The 24,735-nt window shown below is 36.6% G+C and overlaps 1 protein-coding gene across 4 annotated transcripts in view; it reads left to right on the top strand.

Annotated features, from left to right (window-relative positions):
• The window catches only part of SPAG16 (sperm associated antigen 16), a 1,150,408-nt gene that overhangs the window by 572,232 nt on the left and 553,441 nt on the right, over positions 1–24,735 (top strand). For all 4 annotated transcript variants that reach the window (XM_024243621.3, XM_054549801.1, XM_054549802.1 and 1 more), the window contains one exon: positions 21,522–21,665. In XM_024243621.3, the coding sequence (XP_024099389.1) occupies positions 21,522–21,665 (144 nt within the window). The remainder of the gene's footprint in view (positions 1–21,521; positions 21,666–24,735) is intronic.

A 24,735-nucleotide genomic window follows, 5' to 3' on the forward strand; every position in this document is an offset into this window, starting at 1 on the left:
ACTTCCAGCTCCTAGACTCAAACTTCCTCCTGCGTCAGCCTCCTGAGTCGTTAGGCTACAGGCATGTGCCACCACACTCAGCTAATATTTTTACTTTTATTTTTTGTAGAGGCAAGGTCTCAGTATGTTGCCCAGGCTGGTTTTGAATACCTATACTCAAATGATCCTCCCACTTTGACTTCCCAAAATGCTGATTACACTACTTCCCAAAAGGATTGCAGGGGTGAGCCACCATGCCTGGCCTTTAGGTGCCATTATTGTAGACATCTTTTTAAAAATGTAAAAAGTAAAAGCTTAACTTCTTATATATTTTAAGCAAGTTTATTTTTTAAATAAGCAGTACCAGAGAAATGCTGATTTTTGTAATTTAATGTTTCATATTGTTTGAGAAATTGCCTCATGAAGCCAGTCATACAGAACCGTACAATCCACAGTGACTAATCTATGCACTTGGCTCACGTTATTCACAACTTTCTACAATCCTATAGAAGAAGCTAACCCAAAAGTACAAGACACATCAGGAGCTACCAAAAAATACCAAGATCAAATCCATCCCCAAGATTATGAAAGCCATATTATTTTTAGTCTTTCAGATGCCAGTGTTTGTCTTTTTTCTCAAGTTTTTCTAATGTAGAGAGTCAATAAACACCCTTCTAGGCCGGGCGAGGTGGCTCATGCCTATAATCCCAGCACTTCGGGAGGCTGAAGCGGGTTGATCACCTGAGGCCAGAAGTTTGAAACCGGCCTTGCCAACATGGTGCAAACGCGTCTCTACTAAAAATACAAAAATTAGCTAGATGTGGTGGCATGTGTCTGTAGTCCCAGCTACTTGGGAGGCCGAGGCAGGAGAATCTCTAGAAACCAGGAGGCAGAGGTTGCAGTGAGCCAAGATTGTGCCACTGCACTCCAGCCTGGGCGACAGAGTGAGACTCCATCTCAAAAAACAAACATACAAACAAAAAACCCTTCTTTTTTGGTCAAGAGCTCACTATGACCTAAGTTAGGATTATTAGCATTATAGTAATATAATCTTAAAAATTATAAAAATTTTAATTATTTAGGACCATTTGCAAAAGCGGTAGATTGTTTATAGTTCAGATTGGCAAGTATGGGTGGCAGTAATGTTAGAAATAAGAAAGCTAAAACCTAAAGGTCAAAAACCTGGTTGCCTTCTCATTATTGTCCTCATGTCTTCAGATTGTCAGAGGACAGAGGGTTAGAACAGAGAACACTCAGTTTGCGTAAAGGTTTTCTACTTCACTTGACATTTCCAGTAACTTAGTAGCATGACCAATGAAACCTGAAGTAATGAATGGGAAAAGTTAGCGTGGGAGGAATATCCAACACAGAAGTTTTATCTCAGCCTAATTAACATTCAGAGATCAGATGGAAAAGATGGAGTCAAAAAGGAGGAGGAAAGTTACTGGGAAATTATCATGATTGGTAAAAAGGGACTATAATTGATAGAAAGGAAGAAAAACAGTGATTTCAGTTATCTAGCAGACTGAAGGATCTTAAGCAAATGATTTGGGAATTTCTAACAGGTAACATGATTAGGTCAATAAATTAATTCGTGTGTAATTTGAAAAATATAATATTTCATATAATATTCATATTCACCATTTTTCAGAAGGCAAAATTAAATACTTCAGATTATAAATCTAACAACACAGAAAAGACATTTTATGTTGTTCTTGTTTTTTGATTTACGAGGACTTGGACTTATAATAGTCAATAAGTGCTAATTGATTATTAATAAGGTGTAGGGTCTAAGGAGCATAAATTGTTTTAAAATTAGTTTTAAATATTCATAGTTATAGCCAGTTTTTTACTGTCTTTACCAATGAAAGGAAACAATGTCATAAAGTAACTATTTTTAATGTTTTTAGTCATTCGTCTTTATGTAACATTACTTTTTGAAATTGATTTGCTTTCCAAATTAAAGGTTGTCGTAGGATAATAGTAAAATTATTTTGCATACATAGAAATACAGATAAATTGGAAACTGAGGATATGATCCAAAAATACACTAAATGTCAGTGAAGAGTAAATCTGGAATTCAACATTTTTCACAATGCATATATAACATGGTATATTTGGATGAAACATTATTCAAATGGGCAATCTCTTCTGGCTCCATTGTCCTATGACTGTGATTCTAAATGCTGTAATTTCTAAAGTAGCTTAAATACTTTCTCCTGAGAAAATTGTCATTAAAAACAAGTGCGTATAATATCTAATAAAAAGTTTTTATATTATTACTATTTTGTTTTATATATCTAGTTATTCTATTTTTTGTTTTTTTTTGAGACGGAGTCTCGCTCTGTTGCCCAGGCTGGAGGGCAATGGCACAATCTTGGCTCACTGCAACCTCTGCTCCTGGGTTCAAATGATTCTCCTGCCTCAGCCTCCCGAGTAGCTGGGACTACAGGCGTCCACCACCACGTCCAGCTAATTTTTGTATTTTTAGTGGAGATGGGGTTTCACCATGTTGGCCAGGATCGTCTCGATATCTTGACCTTGTGATCCACACTTTGGCCTCCCAAAGTGCTGGGATTACAGGCCTGAGCCACCGCACGCAGCCCTTATTCTTAATCGTAATGAACATGAACAGTGTTAATAAGTTCAAAGCAATATGTACACAAAGAATTTCTTTCAATAGCAATAAATGGGTAAAATAAGTAAAGAACAACTGTTATGATACAAAGTGTTATAAAATGCATGGGTGTCAATTAGCTTTCATCACCTTAATTCTTTGTTAAAAACAAAAACAAAATGCCATAAAACCTCAGTGGCACACAATGGTAAGGATTTGAAGCTCAGGCATCTGATACAGTCAGCTGGGCCGTTCTGCTGTTTGTAGCTGGGCTCAGCTGGATGGTTATTCTCATCTTAACTGAACTCACTCAGATGTGTGGATCAGCTGGTTTGGTTTGAGGTGAAAATCAGGACATTTTCACTCTGCTCCGTGTCTCTCATCCTCCATCAGACTAGGACAGGTAGATACCTTCTCAGGATGAAAGTGGGGTTGGGATAGCAGTGGAAAAGGGCAAGCTCAATCATACAAATACTTTTCAAGTCTCTTGAGTGTGATACATTTACTAGCATCTCATTGGCTAGTGCAAGTCATTTATCAGTCAGATAATTTGAGATGAATTCATGTGCATTAATTATTTTTGTAAGTTAAAACATACCAACAATGATCCAAAGTATTTTTTTAAACTACTGTGATTTTTAAGATTGTTGAAAATTGTTTTGAAAATTAGTTTCACATTTATCTTTTAGGGAAAAAGAGTTTACCATTGATAATCCAAAAATCTGATAAAATCAGTTGAAGCCTGTTTAGAAAGATTTAGAACTTATAGGTACATACATATTATATTAAAGTATAAATTATATATAACGTAGTATAATATATTCTATACATGTGTATGTATATATCCCTGCTGAAATTACCTGCCAATAGTACCTGAAGAAACTCCTCTTAGGATAAGATGTATTTTAACATTTCATTGTAATGGAAGTAGCTTATTTTACTCACCTTTTTTGACTACAGTTTTTCTGACTCAATTACAGTGCTCCTGTGTGGTTCAAAACCAATAAAAATATCATTAGTAAAACCAGTCCATGTCATAAAATTGTATTCCATCTAGTTAATTTGACACAAAATAATATAATTATAAATAAAATAATAATGGAGTTATTTTTATTGGCAACAGTCTAATATAGTGAGACCCCTTTATCTTATACTTAAAATATTAAAAACTATAATTTCATATTCCATGTAATATATGTCTTTTAATTTAAATTTAACTTCCTTTGTTACTCACTGCTAGACTGTATCTGTTTTCTATTGCTGCTATAAGAAATTTGTACCAATTTAGTGACAAACACTAATTTATTGTCTCACAGTTATGTAGGTCAGAAATCTGTGCAGGCTCAATGGCTTCTGCTGCTTAGAATCTCAGCAAAATCAAAGGGTCAGCAGGTCTAGTCTCTTATCTGGAGGCTATGAGGTAGAGTGTGCTTCCCATCTCATCCAGGCTGTGGGCAGACTTCAGGTTTAGTGGTTGTAGAACTGAGCTTCCTGTTTCCTTTCTGGCTGTCAGGTGGAGTACTTGTCGACTTCCAGAGGACGTCCTGTTTCATGACTCTTGCCACCATTCCTTCATCTTCAAAACAGGCTAGGCAGATTAAGTTTCCTCATGCTTTGAGTCTCTCTGACCTACCCTCTGTCTCATTTAATTTCCCTTGCTTATAGGGACTGCTGTAATTAGACTAGACTCACCCCTCAGGATAATTTTCCTATTTTAAGCATATTCATATGTTCCAGAGGTTTTGGCATGGACATTGTGTTATGCCATTATTGCACTGCTATGAAGAAATACCTGGGTATTTTATAAAGAAAAGAGATTTAATTGGTTCATTCTTCTGCAGGTTTTATGGGAAGCATGGTGCTGGCATCTGTTCAGCTTCTGCTGAAACTTCAGGGAGCTTTTAATCAGGGTGGAAGGCAAAGAGGGGCTGGCATATCACATGGCAAAAGCAAGAGCAAGGGAGAAAGACTGAAGGAGAGAGGTGTCACACACTTTTAAACAACCAGATCTCATGTGAACTAAGAGGGAGAGCTCACTTAGCACCAAAGGGATGGTCCAAGCCATTCCTGATGGACCCAGCTCCATGATCCAAACACCCCACACCAGGCCCCACCTTCAGTATTGGGACTACATTTCAACATGAGATTTGGGTGGGGACAAATATCCAAACCATTTGATTCTTGTGCATTCTTATGCCTACATAAGTTAGGTAGTGAGAGGACAACAGAATCCAGGCAGGGTTTAAACAAGCAGATTAAGGAGAGAGAAACACTACAGCAAACACAGACCTCTCCTGGTTACTCTTGCAGTGAGATTCTCTCTCCTTGATAAGGATAACAAAATGTTATAATATAAACAAATGACACACACAGACATATAACACAAAAAGTAGCTGAAGGCAGTGCCATATGTTATAGAGGAAGCTTTGGGTAATTTTGAGAGGGGTATGTGCTGCAGACATTCAGTGCTGAAATAAGGCAAGTAATTTGAGTTATTTATTAAAGGACAGATGATTAAGCTGTGTGATTGAGAGAATTGGAAATCGTGCATACCTTTTATTTATTTCCCTGAATTTGGTAAAAGTCAGTGTAGATAATAAATTATGCAGCTGAATATCTGTGGAGTCACTCCTGTTTGGCTTGTAAAAATGGAAGCTCTAGCTCTTGTCTGGATTGTAGCAAGTTGCTGTTTAGATGCTCCCTCTGTGCTCTTTTCCTACCCATAGTGAGTAGATGGGAGTCAATAGACATCTCTTTATTTTTGCTTGTTTCACATGAATTAGAAGAAAAAAGATGTCAGCAGAATTTAAGATGCAGAGATAACTGCACGGAAGTAAAAGACAATGAAGTGGTGTCCTACTGCATGACAGATTATCAGGGCTCATTTCAGGTCTGTTACTTGGTTTTCTTAATTTGTCATTGTTTGAACCCATTTCTGGATACTCAGCTTCCTTTTTTGGATTTATGTCTCACAGCCTTATATGTTCATCAATTTTCACCTTGGCTGAGTTGGCCGCCCAATCCTTCCCCTTAAACATGTACTTTTCGTTCCATTTGTCTATTCTAGTTATATCTATCTGGTTGCCACTCCTGAATTCAACTTATTTGTGTTCGTGGAGTAATTTTTAACAACTTTATCAAAGTGTTTTTGTAATCCCAGTTTATACCCCTGTTCCCTTCTTCCCATTCCTATATCCTTTCTCCCATCTACTGGAAACTGATGCAAGTTATCGCCCCTTGCAGCTCTTCAGCTTCCCCTTGCCAGCATCTCAAATTACATATAGTGAGTGCCAAACCCAGACATTTGATCTATTCCTCTTGTTCACAACAGTTTCTGCGCGTGGCCTATGACGCAAATGAAATATGATAATAGAAACTTATTCACAGTCTTAGGAATTTTTTTAGTGTAGAAATTGAGACTCAGATTGACATATATATAACTTTTGTTAATTTCAATATATGCCTCAAATTCCAAACCTTATGGGTTTGTGTTGCTATAAAGCAATACCTGAGGGTTGGTAATTTATACAGAAAAAAAAGATGTATTCTTCTCACAATTCTGGATGGTTGGAAAGTTCAAGATTGTACATCTGCATTTGGTGAGGACCTCAGGCTGCTGTCACTCTTGGCATAAGGTGACAGAGAGCCAGCTTATGCACAGATCACACGGCAGGAGATGAAACGAGAAAGAGTGGGGAGGTACCAGGCTCTTTTTAAGAACTAGCCCATGCAGGAACTAATAGAGTTAGAACTAACACACCACCGTGAGAATGGCACCACGACATCCATGAAGGATCCACCCCCATGGCCCAAACACCTCCTACTTAGGCTCCACCTCCCAACACCACCAAACTGGGGATAAAATTTCAACATGAGATTTGTTGGAAACAAAACATGTCCAAACCATAGCAGTTTATTTTGTGAAAGTGCTTAAGTTTGATGAGTATACTTCAATGATAAAAAAAAAAAACAAACTAGTATTGGCTTTCTAATTGATTTATAAAATAGATACAAAAAAGTCATTATTTATATGTCATTATAATAATCACATTGGCTTGGTAGTATCTAATAAATTGGAGCCACACTGAAGTGAATTCTATACTATACCTCAGCATGTAAATTTACCTGAATTTTATGTCTTCAGTTGTAATTCTTTCAGTTATTTCTAGACTATATGTAGTTTATATTTCTAAATATTCTCCTAGAAAAGAGATTTTTCATGTTAAAGTCCTTAACGTAAGGAAGTTTGACTGTCATTCCAGAGAATCTACTCTCTGTCACTAATATAATAAGGAGATATGAAATGGAACATTTTACATTCGTAACAACACAAAATTCTTATAAATTGCTGAAACATGAAATAACCAAATAAACTTTATTATTGAAATGGAGTTCTTTAGAACATAAATGTGTAATGTAACTTCTCAAACTTGTTAAATCATAAAGAAGTGCGGTGATTTCGTAACATGAAGCACAGTATATATAAAACTATGTAGCGTAAAATGTTCAGCTGCTAAGGTAGCAGGAAGGTTCCAGGAGATATTTTCATAAATCTGGAAGTAGTTCACCTGTTTCATTGATTGTCCTCATTTCATTTACCAAAATAGTAGGTCTTGATTCCCCTGTCTCTGGAGTTTAAAAATTTCCTTTAGTTTAATCTGTGTGTTTTGAAATGGTATTTCTTTTACGTATTAGAAAGTTGAATAACTTTGAAGGAAATGGAAATGACATTGTGTGGATTGTAGGAAAACTAGAAAGATGTGATACCTTTCTTTATAAGGGTCAGGACCAGCACTACTATAACAGAGGCATATTAATAAGAGAAAAGCAAAACAAATTTGTTTAATCCAAGTTTTACATGACACAGAAAACTTCAAAAATGAAAAGCTAAAACCCAGGGAAAACTGTCTATGTTTAGGTTTGATGAAGAATGGACAGTCGAGTAGAAATGTGATTGGAAAAAAGGCTGTGCTGTAGTGGTAATAAACTGAAAGGGGAAACACAGAGAGGCCTGATGGTTCAGATTCTTCTGGCCTGCCTGTATGGCATTTCTTCTTTTTGAGTACAGGGCAGGACCTCTCTGGAATGGTCTTTAAGGAAACGAAGAGAAGGTTTTATGGCTTGCAGGTTTTATGGCAGATGGGTTCTAGTTTCTAAGACCCACCTTTGAGAAGAGAAATTCTGTTTTTTTTTTTTTTATGTTTTTCTTCTGGGTAGAAAGAGGGATGGGAGACAGGAGGGCAAAAGAATATGCGTTGATGAGGTTTGGTCAGTGGTGACTTAGGAAACATTATTAGGCTGCTTATTTGCTTATATGTTGACTTTCCATACACGATTTTTGAGTTGAATGTTATAAAATGTAAATCTTTATATTTTTATTTTTACTTTGGATTTTTTTCTCATAACATATCAGTCTACTAATTTCCAAAGAACATTTATATTAGTATATTTAAAAGGCCAAAATAGTATTACCCTTATTTAATAATTAATTTAATCATAGTTAGCTAAAATTTGACTTTATCCAACCTGAAGACTTTTCCTAGAGAAGTGCTTATATTCAGAATTAAACTAAAATTTTAGTTCAGAAGTATAAAATGTTGCTATCTAATTTAAGAATAAAATACAAGTTTTTAGAAAGTTGTGTGGAAAGTTTTACGTGGGACGAGGAAGACCAAAGAATTGATACGATGTTTAAAAAGATTTGGGTTGAATCTATAAACTAATAATATGGGGCAGCATGGTGGCTCACACCTGTAATCCCGGCACTTTGGCAGGCTGAGGCGGGCAGATCATTTGAGGTCAGGAGTTCGAGACCAGCCTGACCAACATGATGAAACCCCATCTTTACTAAAATACAAAAAATAGGCAGGTGGCGGGCGCCTGTAATCTCAGCTACCTGAGAGTCTGAGGCAGAAGAATCACTTTAACTCAGGAGGCAGAGGTTGCAGTGAGCCAAGATTGCGCCACTGCACTCCAGCCTGGGGGACAGAGAGAGACTCCCTCTTAAAAGTAAACTGATAATTTGGTTGAATGTTACAATGTTCTATAACATGGGTGAATTTTAATCGCAGTATCGTTGAGAATCTATTAGGTCTAAGTCACTACATAAGGCCTTTCCCTACATTTGAGCCAGAGTAGATATTCCAGTCTCAGCTGCCTCTTACCTTGCCAATGATTGGGATTAGCACTACCAGCCAGGTGGCAAGGCATGTACAATACATATAAGGTTGGAAGACCATTGAACAAGAAAAGAAAACTGAAGCTTTAGCTTTTATGACTACCCTCTAGGGCATTATTAATAAGTCCACAAACTGTGAAAAAACTGTAAAAATGCTCCACTCTAGTAAAAAAATGAAAGGACAGTGGTACTTTCCAGATCCTAATGATGTAAGTCCTGCTCTGCTTTGAAGAAAACCTATAATCTCATAATATTTAAAACTTAAAATGCTAGGGAAGAATTAAGATTTCATTTTTTTCACATTTACTTTGCTGTCTTCTGAAAATGAATAAGATCCACTATCTTATTTTGACAGATTGTAAATTACCGTGTTTTGTATACACATTTGTTTTGTGACTTTTATTGCATTTGCATTTCACCTTGGCACTTTTTAAGTACACTTAATAAATATGTTTTAATGGTGAGGACAACTCTGAGTTGACCTTTCCTGAAGGTAGTGGTGAAAATACCAATATACAAAAGCGGCATCTGCCATGATGATGAGGAGCCGTAGTTTAAATAGATCTGGGTGGCTACTGTACTCTCCAGGTTAGTGTCCTAGTGTCTTCTCTTGTTTCTCACTTTCCATTTTCCACAGAGCAGCTACAGATATCTTTTTAAAATATATTAATCACATATAATTCTCCTACTTAAAACCATGAAATGATCTTAGGAGAAATTTAGTCGTCTTTCTTCGGTCTAAAAGCCCTATATGACTTTGGTACTTGCCTTCCTCTCGCTCCCTATCCATCCTCAACACAGTCCTCCTTGCTTGTTCTCTTTAGTCACCTTGGCTTTCCGTCTGTCCCTTGAGTGCACCACCTCCTTGCAGCCTTAACACTTTTGCACTTGCAGTCTCCTGTGACTGAAACCATCTGCCCTTAGACCATCCTAAAGGTACTTCTTCCTGGTCTCAGCTAGGAGGTCATGTTTTCAATGTGGGCTCCCCTGACGACCTCATCAAAAATAACATTCTCCCCCAAATTATTATATCACTTTACTACATTTTCTCCATAGCTGAGTTATTTTGTTCAGTTATTTTGTTATTTGTTCTCCCCTACATATAGGTAAGTTTCCTGAGGTGATGCCTCTGTATTGCATACTACATCATAGGCTATAAACATGTATTTGCTGGAATAATAAAAAAATTCCATGTTAAAATACTTTATATAAATGCTGATGCACATCACGATATAAGATTCAGTTACTAGCTGAGCAACAGTCAGACAACTCCTTTTTATTTATTTGTCCTGGCAACCTGAATAAAAGCATACGTAAGCTGTGAGTGTGTATTGTCTTTAAGGACAAGTACCTAAGTGGTCATCTAATGTTCACAGGGCACACATTTTGATACTGATTTATTTTCCACCCACTGTGCATCTTCTGCTGTGGCAATAATTAGAGCCTGTGAACTGAAGTGAAGGAAACATTTACAATGCTGAATAACCTAAAGGGAAGACAAGGGTATCTAATTAGTCTTTCTTGTGACAACCTTTTTTTGGATTAATATTCTTTTCTTTTGAAAAGTCTAACAGTGGATTCTTATGTCACTGACTCTACTGATAATACTGATAATTAATATTGTTCTCCATACACCTATACATACTCCCTCCAAAATATCCTTGTGTAATGCCACTACTGGAAAGAACAATTTCAATTAGAGAGGAGAGCTTTTGAAGTATATATCATGTGGTCTATTATAAGAAATGTGTCCTATTATAAATGAAAAAAATCTCTACCAGAACATAATATTTTATGTAACATGCCTGGTATATTGTTTAACAAAACATTTTATGGATACTTCATTAGGGCATGACTTGATTAAGAAGCAGGACTAGCATTCACCCACATTGTCTTTTCTTGAATCTCTAAGATGTGTTCCTGTACGATTTTCACCTTACTTATAAGCTTATTAACTTAGGAATGTGGTGACAGAGCCTTTATTTTTGAATCTTGTAATTACAATTAATAGTAAGTTAAAGGGAAGTAGAAAGCTTATATTCAAAGTTTGAAGTAAAATGACTTTGTGACACTTAGGGCAGTTGCCAGGAAGAAATTAAGCAAAAGCTTATTATTCTTATTTATTAGAACTTTGGGATGACATCTTTGAAGATGATAGTCATTTTATGGTTACAAGACGGAGACCTATTTGTGGACAAAGCTTGAGGAACGGTATCCTGCTATCTTCAGCTCTGCATGCCCAGGGTCTAAAATGAGCTTTTCCCTCAAATTAGCAACTACTTTGTGCTAGTTGCATATGTGCAAGTAAGGATAGGAGTGAATCTGTACATACTCTCCACTATTTCCCTCAGTGTGTTCCTGAAATCCCTATCATGAAAGAAACAACCACAAAATTCCCTTATATTCACTTGTGAAACTGTTATTTATGATGGCTACATTTTTGCCAGAGAGTGACTTAACATCATATAAAACACAGTAATGTCCAATGTTTATCAAAACTAAGAGAAAACATCATTTAATCGTAAATATCTACAGTTTTAAGTAGTGAATGTCCTACCCATGGTCTTTAAAAGAAAAGCGTATGAATGATAGATGTTAACTATATGAACGGCCAAATTACAATGAAGTTCAATAATGTTGAATAATAGTAATAATAGTTGACATTTGTGGAAACCTGACAAACGTTCAGATAATTGTTCTAACTACTTTACATATATCAATTTATTTTATACTCAAATGCCCTGATGGATCAGTATTTTTACCCTGTTTTCACAAATAAGAAAGCTGGGCTGTACAACATAATCAGCTAGTAATTAAGTTGTGGGCCATTCTTCAAACCTAGGCAGGCAGGCCCCAGAGACCTTGTCTCTCTGTGCTATGATAATGTTCACTAAATTTTCACTATGTGTCTAGCACTATTCTAAGTCCTTTACAAGTATTAACTTTAAAAATTCCCATAATAAGCTTATGTGATGAATACTACAGTAGTCCCATTTTTTCAGGTGAGGTACCTGACAAAATTGTTAATAAGGAAATTTATCCAAGAATGTCTAGCTAGCTAACACTGGAACAAGAATTCAAACTCACATCTCACTTCAGAGCCACCACTTTTAAATATTAGTCTACCCCATGTCATGCAAATGTTTAGGGATCAGCAAACTATGGCCCACAGGCCAAACCTAGCCCACCAACTGGTTTTGTAACTAAAGTTTTGTTGGAACACATCCTTAATCATTCATTTATGTTTTGTCTATGTCTGCTTTCATGCTACAACCGCAGAGCTGAAAAGTTACAACAGATAACATATGGCCCATAGCCTAAAATATTTACTCTCTGGTCCTTTTCGGAAAACGTTTGCCAACCTCTGCTTTAGACCATAAGTGTTTCTTTAGCAATTATCTTTGCTTGATCCGTGCCACCACCACCCTGAATCTAGACAATTTTCGGAAAATAGCAAGTGACAATAGTTACAACTTTTTCCACATGGTTAGAAAATGCCAAAACACCAGTTCTTTAGAAACTTCAAAATGCATCTGAATAAGTACCCTAGACATACATAAAACAACATTCTCTGCTCTTGCTTTCATCTAAAAAAGGAAAAGTCAGCGGAGGTATTGAGCTAACTCTACTTAAAGATATGGACTTGAGACAGTTCACTCAAGTTCACGTATTCTGGCTTTACCACTTCCTAGCTTTGTGACCTTGGGTGGATCACTTAACCTCTCTGTGTCCCAGTTCCTCCACCTGGAAATATGGGGATAGTGGTAAACATAACTCATAGGAGAACAAGAATATCTCATTTTTTCGCATTGCACTTTGTTGCATTTCATAGATACTGCTTTTTTTTTTCTAACTTAAGTGTATTGGTTAACACGCTGTTATAAAGACATAACTGAGACTGGGAAATTTATAAACAAAAGAGGTTTAATTGGCTCACAGTTCTTCATGGCTGGGGAGGTTGCAGGAAATTTACAATCACGGTGGAAGGCACCTCTTTACAGGGCAGCAGGAGAGGGAATGAGAGCAGAGTGGAGAGGGAAGCCCCATATGAAACCATCAGATCTCATAAGAACTCACTCACTGTCATCAGAACAACATGGGGGAACCACCCCCATGATTCAATTTTCTCCACTTGGTCCTGCCCTTGACATGTGGGGATTATTATAATTCAAGGTGAGATTTGGGTGGGTACACAGAGCCAAACCATATCATTTTACCCCTGGTCCCTCCCAAATCTCATAACCTCAAATTTCAAAACACAGTCATGTCCTTCCCAGTCCCCCAAAGTCTCAACTCATTTCAGCATTAACTCAAAAGTCCAAGTCCAAAGTCTCATCTGAGACAAATTCCTTCTGCCTATGAGCCTGTAAAATCAAAAGCAAGTTAGTTACTTCCAAGACACAGTGGGGATACAGGCAGTTGGTAAATATACCCATTCCAAATGGGAAAAATTGGCCAAAACAAAGGGGCTACAGGTGCCATACAAGTCCAAAATCCAGTAGGGCAATCTTTAAACGTTAAAGTTCCAAAATGATCTCTTTGACTCCATGTCTCACCTCCAGGTCACATTGATGCAAGAGGTGGACTCCCATAGCCTTGGGAAGCTCCACCTCTGTGGCTTTGCAGGGTACAGCCCCCTCCCAGCTGCTTTCATGGGTATTGAGTGTCTGCAGCTTTTCCAGGTGCACAGTGCAAGCTGTCACTAAACCTACCATTCTGGGGTCTGAAGGACAGTGGCCCTCTTCTCACAGCTCCATTAGGCAATGCCCCAGTTGGGACTGTTTGTGAGGGGGGCTCCAAACCCACATTTCCCTTCCACACTGCTCTAGCAGAGATTCTCCATGAGGAAGCCACCCTAGAGCAAACTTCTGCCTAGACATCCAGGCATGTCTATACATCTTCTGAAACCTTGGCAGAGGTTCCCAAACCCCAATTCTTGACTTCTGCTCCCCTGCAGGCCCAATGCATGTAAGCTGCCAAGGTTTGGGCCTTGCACCCTCTGAAGCAAAGGCCTGAGCTGTATGTTGGCCCCTGTTAGTCATTGCTGGGATGCAGGGCACCGAGTCCCAAGACTGCACAAAGCAGCAAGGCCCTGGGCCCGGCTCATGAAACCATTTCTTCCTCCTAGGCCTCTGGGCTTGTGATGGGAAGGAGTGCTATGAAGACCTCTGACATGCCCTGGAAACATTTTCCCCATCATTTTGGTGATTAACATTTGGCTCCTCATTACTTATGCAAATTTCTGCAACCAGCTTGAATTTATCCTCAGAAAAGGGGTTTTTCTTTTCTATCTCATCATCAGGCTGCAAATTTTCTAAGCTTTTATGCGCTGCATCCCTTTTAAACATAAGTTCCAATTCCAAACCATATCTTTGTGAATGCATAAAACTGAATGCTTTTAAGAGCACTCAAGTCACATGTTTTGCTGCTTAGAAATTTCTTCTACCAGATACCCTAAATCATCTCTCTCAAATTTAAAGTTCCACAGATCTCCAGGGCAGGGGCAAAATGCTGCCAGTCTCTTTACTAAGGCATAGAAAGAGTCACGTTTATTCCAGTTCCCAAGAGGTTCCTTATCTCCATCTGAGACCACCTCAGCCTGGACTTCATTGTGCATATCAGTAGCAGCATTTTAGTCAAAGCCACTCAACAAGTCTCTAGGAAGTTCCAAACATTACCACAACTTCATGTCTTCTTCTGAGTCCTCCAAACTGTTCCAAACTCTGCCTGTTACCAAGTTGCAAAGTTGCTTCCACATTTTCGGGTATCTTTACAGCAGCATCCCATTCTCTGTGGTACCAATTTACTTTATAAGTTTATTCTCACGCTGCTGTAGAGACATACCCAAGACTGGGTAATTTATAAAGGAAAGAGGTTTAATTGCCACATAGTTCTGCATGGCTGGGGAGGTCTCAAGAAACTTAAAACTGTGGTGGAAGGTACCTCTTCATAGGGCAGCAAGAGAGAGAATGAGAGCAGAGTGAAGAGGGAAGCCCCGTATGAAACAATCAGATCTCATGAGAACTCACTATTATGAGAACAGCATGGGGGAAACCACCCCCATGATTCACTTTTCTCCACCTGGTCTTGCCCTTGACATGTGGGGATTATTACAATTCAAGGTGAGATTTGGGTGGGGACACAGAGCCAAACCACATCATCATGAAGGTTGGTGGCAACCCTGCATGAAGCAAATTTATTAGCACCATTTTGTTACCATCAGTGTGAGCTCACTTCATATTTCTGTGCTACGTTATGATAATTCTTCCAATGTTTCAAACTTTTTCATTATTATCTGTTATGGTGATGTATGATTGGTCATCTTTGATGTTACTCTTTTAATTCTTTTGGGATGCCAAGAACCACACCCATATAAGACCGCAAACTTAATCCATAAATGTTGTGTTTGTTCTGACTGTTCCACCAATTGGCCATTTCCCTGTCTCTCTTCCCCTCCTCAGGCCTCCCTATTGCTGAGACACAACAATATTGAAATGAGGCCACTTAATAACCCTACAATGGTCTCTACATGTTCAAGTGAAAGGAGGAGTTGCATGTCTCTCACTTTAAATTAAATGCTAGAAATGATTAAGTGTAGTAAGGAAGGTATGGTGAAAGCTGAGATAGACTGAAAGCTGAGCCTCTTAAGCCAAACAGCTAGCCAAGCTCTGCATGCAAAAGAAAAATTCTTGAAGGAAATTAAAAGGTTTACTCCTGTGAACACACAAATGACAAGAAAGCAAAACAGCCTTATTGCTGACATGAGAAAGTTTTAGTGATCTATATAAAAGATGAAACCAGCCACAACATTCCCTTAAGCCCAAGCCAAATCCAGAGCAAGGCCCTAACTAACTTTCTTCAATTCTACAAAGGCTGTTAAGTGAGAAAGCTACAAAAGAAAAGTTTGAAGCTAGCAGTTTGGTTCATGAGGTTTGAGGAAAGAAGCTATCTCCATAACATAAAAGTGTAAGGTGAAGTAACAAGTGCTGAAGTAGAAGCTATAACAAGTTATCCAGAAGATGTAGCTAAGATAATTAATGAAGGTGGCTAAGCTAAAAAATCATCAGCATAGGATGTCGTGGCTCACACCTGTAATCCCAGCACTTTGGGAGGCCAAGGAGGATGGGTCCCCTGAAGTCAGGAATTAGAGACCAGCCTAGCCAATATGGTGAAACCCCGTCTCTATCAAAAATACAAAAATTAGCCAGGCATGGTGGTGGGCACCTGAAATCCCAGCTACTCAGGAGGCTGAAGCCAGAAAATTGCTTGAACCCGGGAGGCGGAGGTTGCAGTGAGCCGAGATCACTCCACTGCACTCCACCCTGGGTGACAGAGAGAGACTCCGTCTCAAAAAAAAAAAAAAAAAAAAAAAAAAAAATTATTCAGCATAAACAGCCCTTTATTGGAAGAATATATTATTTAAAACTCTTAAAGCTAGAGAGGTTAAATCAATGCTTGGCTTCAGCGCTCCACATGACAGGCTGACTTTCTTGTTAGGGGCTAATGCAGCTGGTAACTTTAAGTTGAAGCCAATGCTCATTGACCATTTTGAAAATCCTAGGATCTTTAAGATTATGCTAAATTTATTTTGCCTATGATTTATAAATGTAACAACAAAAGCTAGATGACAGCCCATCTGTTTACAACATGGTTTAATGAATATTCTAAGCCCACCTTTGAGACCTACTGTTCAGAAAAAAAATGATTCTTTGCAAAATATTACTTCTCATTGAAAATTCACCTGGTCACTCAAGAACTGTGATGAAGATGTACAAGGAGACAAATGTTATTTTCATGCCTGCTGACAGAACATCAATTCTGCTTCCCGTGGATCAATGAGTAATTTCAACTTTCAATTCTTATTTTTTTAAAAATACGTTTTGTAAGGCTATAGCTGCCATAGACAGTGATTCCTCTGATGGATCTGGGCAAAGTAAACTGAAACCTTCTGGAAAGAGACTTTCATGATTTATAGGAAGATATCAAAATATAAACATTAACAGAAGTTTGAAAGAAGTTGATGCCAACTCTCATGGATGACTTTGAGAGGTTTAAGACTTCCCTGGAGGAAGTCACATCAGATGTGTTATAAATAGCAAAAGAACCATAATTAGAAGTGCATCCTGAAAATGCGATTCAATTGCTATAATTTTATGATGAAACTTGAATGGATAAAGAGTTGCTTCTTATTGATGAGCAAAGAAAGTAGTTTCTTGGGATGGAATCTACTCCTGGGTGAAGATGCTGTGAACACTATTGAAATAACAATGAAGGATTTAAAATATTTCATAAACATATTTTATAAAGATGTTTGAGAGGGTTGACTCCAATTTTGAAAGAAGTTCCACTGTGGGTAAAATGGTATCAAACAGTATCACATGCTACAGAGAAATCTTTTTGAAATGAAAAGTACATCAATGTGGCAAACTTCATTGTTGTCTTATCTTCAGAAATTGCTACAACCATCTAGCCCTCAGGAACCACAACTCTGATTGGTCAGCAGCCATCAACATCAAGGCAAGACCCTCCACCAGCAGAAAGATTATGACTGGATGAATGTTAAGATCAGCCCCATTTTTTAGCAATAAAGTATTTTTTCATTGTCAGTCTAGACATAATGCTATTGTATACTTAATATACTATAGTATAGGGTAAACATAACTTTTATATGTACTGGGAAACCAAAAAGTTGATATGACTTGCTTTATTGTGATATTCACTTTATTGAGATTGTCTGAAACCAAGATTGTCTGATACCTGGAGTATCTCCAAGGTAAGCCTGTATTATAGCCATTGAATGAATTTATGTATGCAATTTTGGGAAGAGGAACTGAATCCTATAAAGTATTAGTTATTACTCCTATTCTTCACCTTCTTCAAAAACTGATTCAGAGGTAAACAGAATGGTTAAAGTTGAGCCCTAAGTATAACTGGGTAAACTTTTAATGAATTAAACGCCTTTGGAATCAATGATTATTAAGTATTGTTCTACATTTATTTTTAGAGACCTCTATGAAAATAAAAAATAAAAAGTTGGCCGGGCGCAGTGGCTCACGCCTGTAATCCCAGCACTTTGGGAGGCCGAGGTGGGTGGATCATGAGGTCAAGAGTTTGAGACCAGCCTGATAAACATGGTGAAATTCCATCTCTACTAAAAATACAAACATTAGCCGGACGTGGTGGCACGCACCTGTAATCCCAGCTACTCAGGAGGCTAAGGCAGGATAATTGCTTGAACTTGGTATGGGGAGGTTGCAGTGAGCCGAGATCACACCACTGCTCGCCAGTCTGGGCAACAGAGCAAGACTCTGTCTCAAAAAAAAAAAAAAAAAAAAAGTCAATGCCCTCTGACAACTTGATGTATAATACCAGACTTGTACTATTAGCACAAGAAAATGAGTTAAAGATCTTAAAGATCTTGTTAAATGCAGCATGTACATCTGCACAAAAACTTATGTAGACAGATTGTAGGAGAGGCTCTCCTCCCTTGGTTTCTCCTGCAGTACCAGAGCATATTAACTGTAAAGAGCAGGGTCTTCTACCCCCTCTAAGAATATTGTGTCTGGTGGTACCCAGCTCTGATACAATACACTGGAAATTCCTAAATAGGTTCTTTACCTCAGGGATTAATAATGACTAAATGACTTAAGCATTTACTGGGAATGATAATAGTTACATCCAAGCTCTGTAACAGGAATTATTGATGTTTATAGTACACATAGAAATAATAAATGATTGAAGATTCATACTAAGCAGGAGTAGCTAAAATTATGAGTCTTAAAGCCAAGTCATCCTGGGTTCAAAGTTGGCTTCCATTCACTACCAAATGTAAGCTTGGGCAATTTACATGGTATCTCTACTAACTCTGTTTACTATGGCATAAAATAACAATACTGATAGTACCAACATCAGTCACTAAGTCATGTATTTGATTAATGTTTATTGAATAGCTACTATATGCCAGCTACTATTGGGGTTGAGCATACAGCAAATAATACAGATATGAACCCTGGCTCTTTTGAGCTTTCATTTCACTTGTGAGAACTAAGCATTTAGTACCAGGTATGGGGCACATTATATTTTCAAACAGTGTTAAATATCATTACCATTAGTTGATGATGATGATGATGATGATGATGATGATGATGATGACAGTTACGTCTCATTATGGAGTTGAGAATAACATAATTTCTGTACGTGGGAAAATATTTCTGGTCCATGGCCCTTAAACTGCTTCCCCCCCCATAGGAGTGATTTGAACTGAGATTTGGAACTCCTCACTGGGGGTCTTTATCGCTATGTCCCAGTATTTGCTGATGCACTTATTGCATAATAATTCAAAACCATGTATTTATTAATAAATTATCAAAGCATTAAATTCCTTTCTATATATGCTGAAAATATTTCTATTCAGCTAAAGAACATTTTATGCCTGGCTGAAATGTGTGTAGAATTATCCACAAAAGTCATTTACATATATATATGTGTATGTGTGTGTGTATCTCTATATATACACATATGTGTGTGTACATGTATGTATCTATGCCAGTGTTAGAAAAGGAATATATGGACAAATCAGAGTGTGATTAGGAGGATCAGTCCTTGTGGAATGGGAGTCAAAGTTGTTTAAGGTGTCACAGAGGAGGCCACATAGGGGAGGGGATGAGAAGAGTCAGAAAAAAGTACTTCCAAAGCTGATTAGCTATCAGTGGGTTTGTATTTATATTTTTGCCTTAACTTCTTCAAATAGTTCCTCTCACAAAAGTCATTTTGGAAACTTATCTTTCAAAGTTTGTAAAAACATCAGTGATTTTAGTTATCTTCACTTAAAGAGGGTAATTTATCATCTGGTCAAGTGTGCATGTGTCTGCCAGGAAAGCTGTGAGCCAACATACATCATACTCAGTAGCTTCAAGGATTCAGTTTGCCTTCTTGTGTGTATTTGAATACAGAATTCATTTTAATCTGACATTTTTTACCTCTCATCATATTTTTCTTCTAATTAAGTTCTATAAATGTATCTTCTATCCGGTTTGAGCTCTAATAAATTCTTTACTTGAATTGGCCTTCTGAAAGTCACAAACCAACATTATGATGAATTGCAAAATGAATAATTTCCCTTCCACTGTGTTTATTTTGAGCAGCAAAATGCTGGAGAAAAATGAAACAATGTTTCACTAGAAAGAAGGCCATGACCATAGTGGTTACATGGCTTTGACCTGAATGCTGCTAGTGCTGAAGCCAGTAGATTCCCAAAACTGTGTAGGTCTAATTTCAAAATAATTTTTCAGTTGATAATTTTAGAGTTTAATGATATTAATGTAAGGGATAAATAATGAGAAATGTTTTGCTCTCATATAAGCCTGGAGTTAGTTAGCCATGTTGGTGTGGACTAGAGCCATGATTTCTTTGGGAAATGTGTTTCTTAAAATCCATATTGCCGAAGAAAAGAACAAGGCCATTTATAGAATAGACTAAGGGAAAAATGAACATGTGATCGCTGTTTTTTAAATCATCATATGTCTTACCGCACCACATAGGCAAGTAAATGTATTATTGTCTTTGAATTTAGATGGCCAAATTGAAATTGAACAATTTGTTACTAATATTTAGGTTGGAATTTTAATAGGTGCTTAACATTGGACACATCTGTTCCCATTACATTGCAAGGCGTAGATGAAACTTTATACAAATAAGATTAAAGCATTGCCATAGATAAAATATCAAGCATTAACCTTGTAGACTTTTGATTTTAAAATAGTTGAGCTCCAGTATTAAAATAGCCAGTGATCAGAGTCCAGTTCAAATAATAGTGCTTAATGTGTTAATCATTAATCTTACATACTTCTTTCTCATTTCCCTCTATGCCTTATAGAGTGGGAATTGCCTTATGTATCTTGAATTCATTACTGTAATTTGTGTACTGTGCGTTGACTGAAGCCAGTTTAAGTGGTAATGTAGGATAGAATTTTAGTTCCTTCTCTTTGTGTAGATAGTGGGCCATGGAGTTAATGTTTTATTTATAATATTTATTACAGAACTATGATAATGTGGTTATGTTTCATGATCTTTTCCTGGATAATGGCTAATTTAAGACATATTATAGTTTGAAAAGAATGTTGATGTTCTATAGTAACCATGACCACTGGTCCAAATATCCCAACATAAAAATACCATTGGCATAATTTTTCTTCCCTTAAAGAAAAACACATGGACACAGGAAGGGGAACATCACACTTCGGGGACTGTTGTGGGGTGGGGGGAGGGGGGAGGGATAGCATTGGGAGATATACCTAATGCTAGATGACGAGTTGGTGGGTGCAGCGCACCAGCATGGCACATGTATACATATGTAACTTACCTGCACATTGCGCACATGTACCATAAAACCTAAAGTATAATAATGATAATAATGATAATAATAATAAAAGAAAAAAAAAAAAAAGAAAAACCAGAATTACTCTTTTCAAACCAGAATTAGATATGCACCATCACCTAAACTAACTACTTTGTCTTGCAAATGAGGAATCCGAGATCCAATGAAGCTGATTAGATTGATGATCAGAAAGCTACTAGTGTTAGAGCTATAGCAGGATGCAGAATCTGCTTCCTCTTACCTTGGGGCCAGTACTCTCAAAACTATCCTGCCTTGCTGAAATCGGATAATCACTGCCATTTCATTTATTCACATTCTGAAAACATTTGCTATTATCTCCCCATAACTCTTTTTTCTTTTTCCTTGCACAGTGTCTCTATGCACCCCCACAAAGACATCCTAGTCTCCTGTGGCGAGGACCGACTCTGGAAGGTGTTGGGCCTTCCCAAATGCAATGTGCTTCTCACGGGATTTGGCCACACTGACTGGCTTTCAGACTGCTGCTTCCATCCCAGGTCAGTGCACAGGACCCCTAGAAATAGCCTAATCTCTCCAGGAATGTGCCTGTTTACTCTGTCTGCTCACTCTGCTGTCTTTGATGATGTTTTTCCTTCTGCAACAACACACCCTGCACTGAATTTCGAAGTGTATAGACAAATTCCCATTTGGTTTTCATTATATTGACTTTTGATTGTTTTTGATATTTGGTACATGTAAAACTTAGTCCACATGCTTATGCATTTAACCAGAGTAATAAGCTTCTCAGGACAAGCATTATTAACATTCCTTGTGCTCACGAGCCCTGACAAGGCACAGAGATTTCTAGTCAATAATGCATACCAGAATTTACCTTTGTTAATCTTTGGAGTTTTCCTTTTAGAATTAATTTATGTACCAAAAAGGATCAGATAGCAGTGATCAATTTCTCTAAAAATTCAGTGACACACAAGATATTAAAAAGAACAAAGCAATACTGAGAACACTGGGCCCTGTAATTTTTGAAATTCACTGAACCTAAATTCATTTGTACCTAAAAGACCAAGGGCACAGAAGGGAGAACATTCTTAAAGACACAGATGGAAAACTGTCCATAGTTCCTTGTGGCCCATTCCCACTGCCAATCCTGTTTTCTGCTCATCATACTTCTTAAATCTGCTTCTTTCTAAAACTCTCTGGCCTGATTACTTTTGGTAACCCATAGTTCTTGGTGCTTTTCTAAACCATTCTATTTGGAAATTTTGTTCTTGGGAAGATTTCTTATCATTTATTTTCATGTTTTCACTAAACTCCTTTTTTAAATCAGTTTTTCTTTTATCTTTGCTATGAATGTCTATGAAATTAGATAAAAAATTTTTATTTAAATTTAGAAATTTGTAAGTTAATGACAAGAGTAAACTAAGTTTGTTTTTAACTTTTGAAAATCTTTCCAAAATATAATTTATCTTTAGTACTAGATGTTTGACCCTACTTTATGAACATGCAGTGTATTCCGTATCCAGTATATAAATTAAACAGAGCCTTGCCACCCTCTCACCTCTTAGGAACATAAAACCCATGTTGCAAGCAGAGACAATACAATTAGAAGTATAGCCGATCACTTATGTAGCTACTGGGCATACTAATCAAATTTTGATAATGCCCTGTTACCATGACAGCCAGTGACTCAGAGATTTTCTCATTAGTGTTTGACCAGCAATGGTCCTTTTAATAGATCTTCCTGTTTTCCCATTCAATTACTGAAATTAATATGAGGTGAGATACATCATTATTCACTCATAATATTAATTTACATTTAGCACTTTCTTACGGCAGAATTGTAGTAAAATACTGCTATACTGTTTGCTTTTTTTCAGTGCATGAGACAAATATAAGGGGAGAAAATAAATATAACCATAAGCGTTTTTAAATGAGAGATACTGAATAGCAAATGTTCTTTTTGTGGAATTAATAAAAAAGAAAAAATGATCATTAGAAACAACAACAAAAAAAGCTCTATTTTGGTTTATTTGTGGTGAAACACATTCTGAAAGAGTTTATATCTCAGACCACAAACATTTTATAATCCTTGTATGCAAATCAACACTAAATAGCAAATGAATATGAAAAAATATATATGTACTTACAGATAGTGTTGATAGATTAAAACTTGTTGGAATTTATGTTTCCTGGAATTTAAATTTGTAATATTTGATTTTTGCTTTGGCTTATATGATTTGGTCAGTAAGAAAATATAGTAAATTATTGAAGATAATATATTTCCTATCTCATGGTATACTTCATCTATAATTTAAAATCAAACCTAAAATAAGTTTGATTTAAATGTGATATTCTAATCTGTAGTTGATTTTTTAATGAATACAATTATAGTCTTCAGAGTCCAGCTCTGGGCTCTGGTTGATTCTGCTTTCTTGGGAGAGGCCTAGGGTGGACACAGTATATACTAACATTTACTGTCCTCCTATGCTCTTCACACAAGACACATATACTTTTTCTTATTTTTTTCTTTCCTTTGCTTTTGACATTTCCTTCATTTTTAATTTCAGTTGCTTCTAGTTGAATATTTTCTCTAACTCTTAGTTGGATGCATTCCTGACTACAATGGTAGCTGACACTGTCAGGCACTGTCTCTTCTGCAATGATGACATATCCAAATTTTGTTTGGGGGTCAATTATTCTTGACATGATTGTGGTTTACCTTGACTGACCCCAATCAATCTTCTTTGTCCTATTTCTCGTATCATAGCAGACATCTCAAGTGCCTAAATAATAAATACAACAGGCATACTAATACTCATATCAGACAAAAGAAGATTAATAGGTAAAAAAATGAACTGAGGGGATAACTAACACTCGAGAATCCAGCTAATATAGTGTCGAAATATATAAAACAAAAAATCTCGTAAAATAAGATGATAGTAAAAAAATGTAATAATCAGAATCAAAGACTTCAAGGTATCTCTCTCAACTTGTAATCTGTCAAGCAAACAAAATTGTAGTGGAATTAGAAGAATTAATATGATAGTATAATTAACAGTATATATTTACCTCTGTACAAGGAGAGAATATAAATTTTTTGAGTTCATTTATGGTTCAATTTTCAAAAAGGCATAAATTCTTTACCCAAAATCTAGCATAAATTCCTCATAGTATAAATTATACAATCCATAATTTATGACCAAGATTCAATGATAAAAGGAAGTGATATGAAATTAATAACCATTAATGAGATTAATCATAAATTATTAAGACACATGTAAATGAATACTGAGTCAAAGAGGAACTATAAACTTTCATTACATAGTTGGTAAATAGTTACAACTACAACACTTACCAAATTTATGAGATGTATCCAAAGCTGTATTCAGAGTAAAATTCATAGCTTTAAATTCTTTATCATTAAATAAGAAAAAAAGAAAATAAGTGGATTATGAATTGAAATTGAAAAAACAATGAAATACAAAAAGCAAAAGAATAAATCAATGAAAATTAGAAATTAATAAATTAGAATAGAAAGAGGATGTATATTTATGTATGTTATATACCTGTGAAAACTTCTGAACTTATATATATAAAATATATAAACAT

The sequence above is a fragment of the Pongo abelii genome, chromosome 11, assembly GCF_028885655.2.
Source record: "Pongo abelii isolate AG06213 chromosome 11, NHGRI_mPonAbe1-v2.0_pri, whole genome shotgun sequence".
NCBI lineage: Eukaryota > Metazoa > Chordata > Mammalia > Primates > Hominidae > Pongo > Pongo abelii.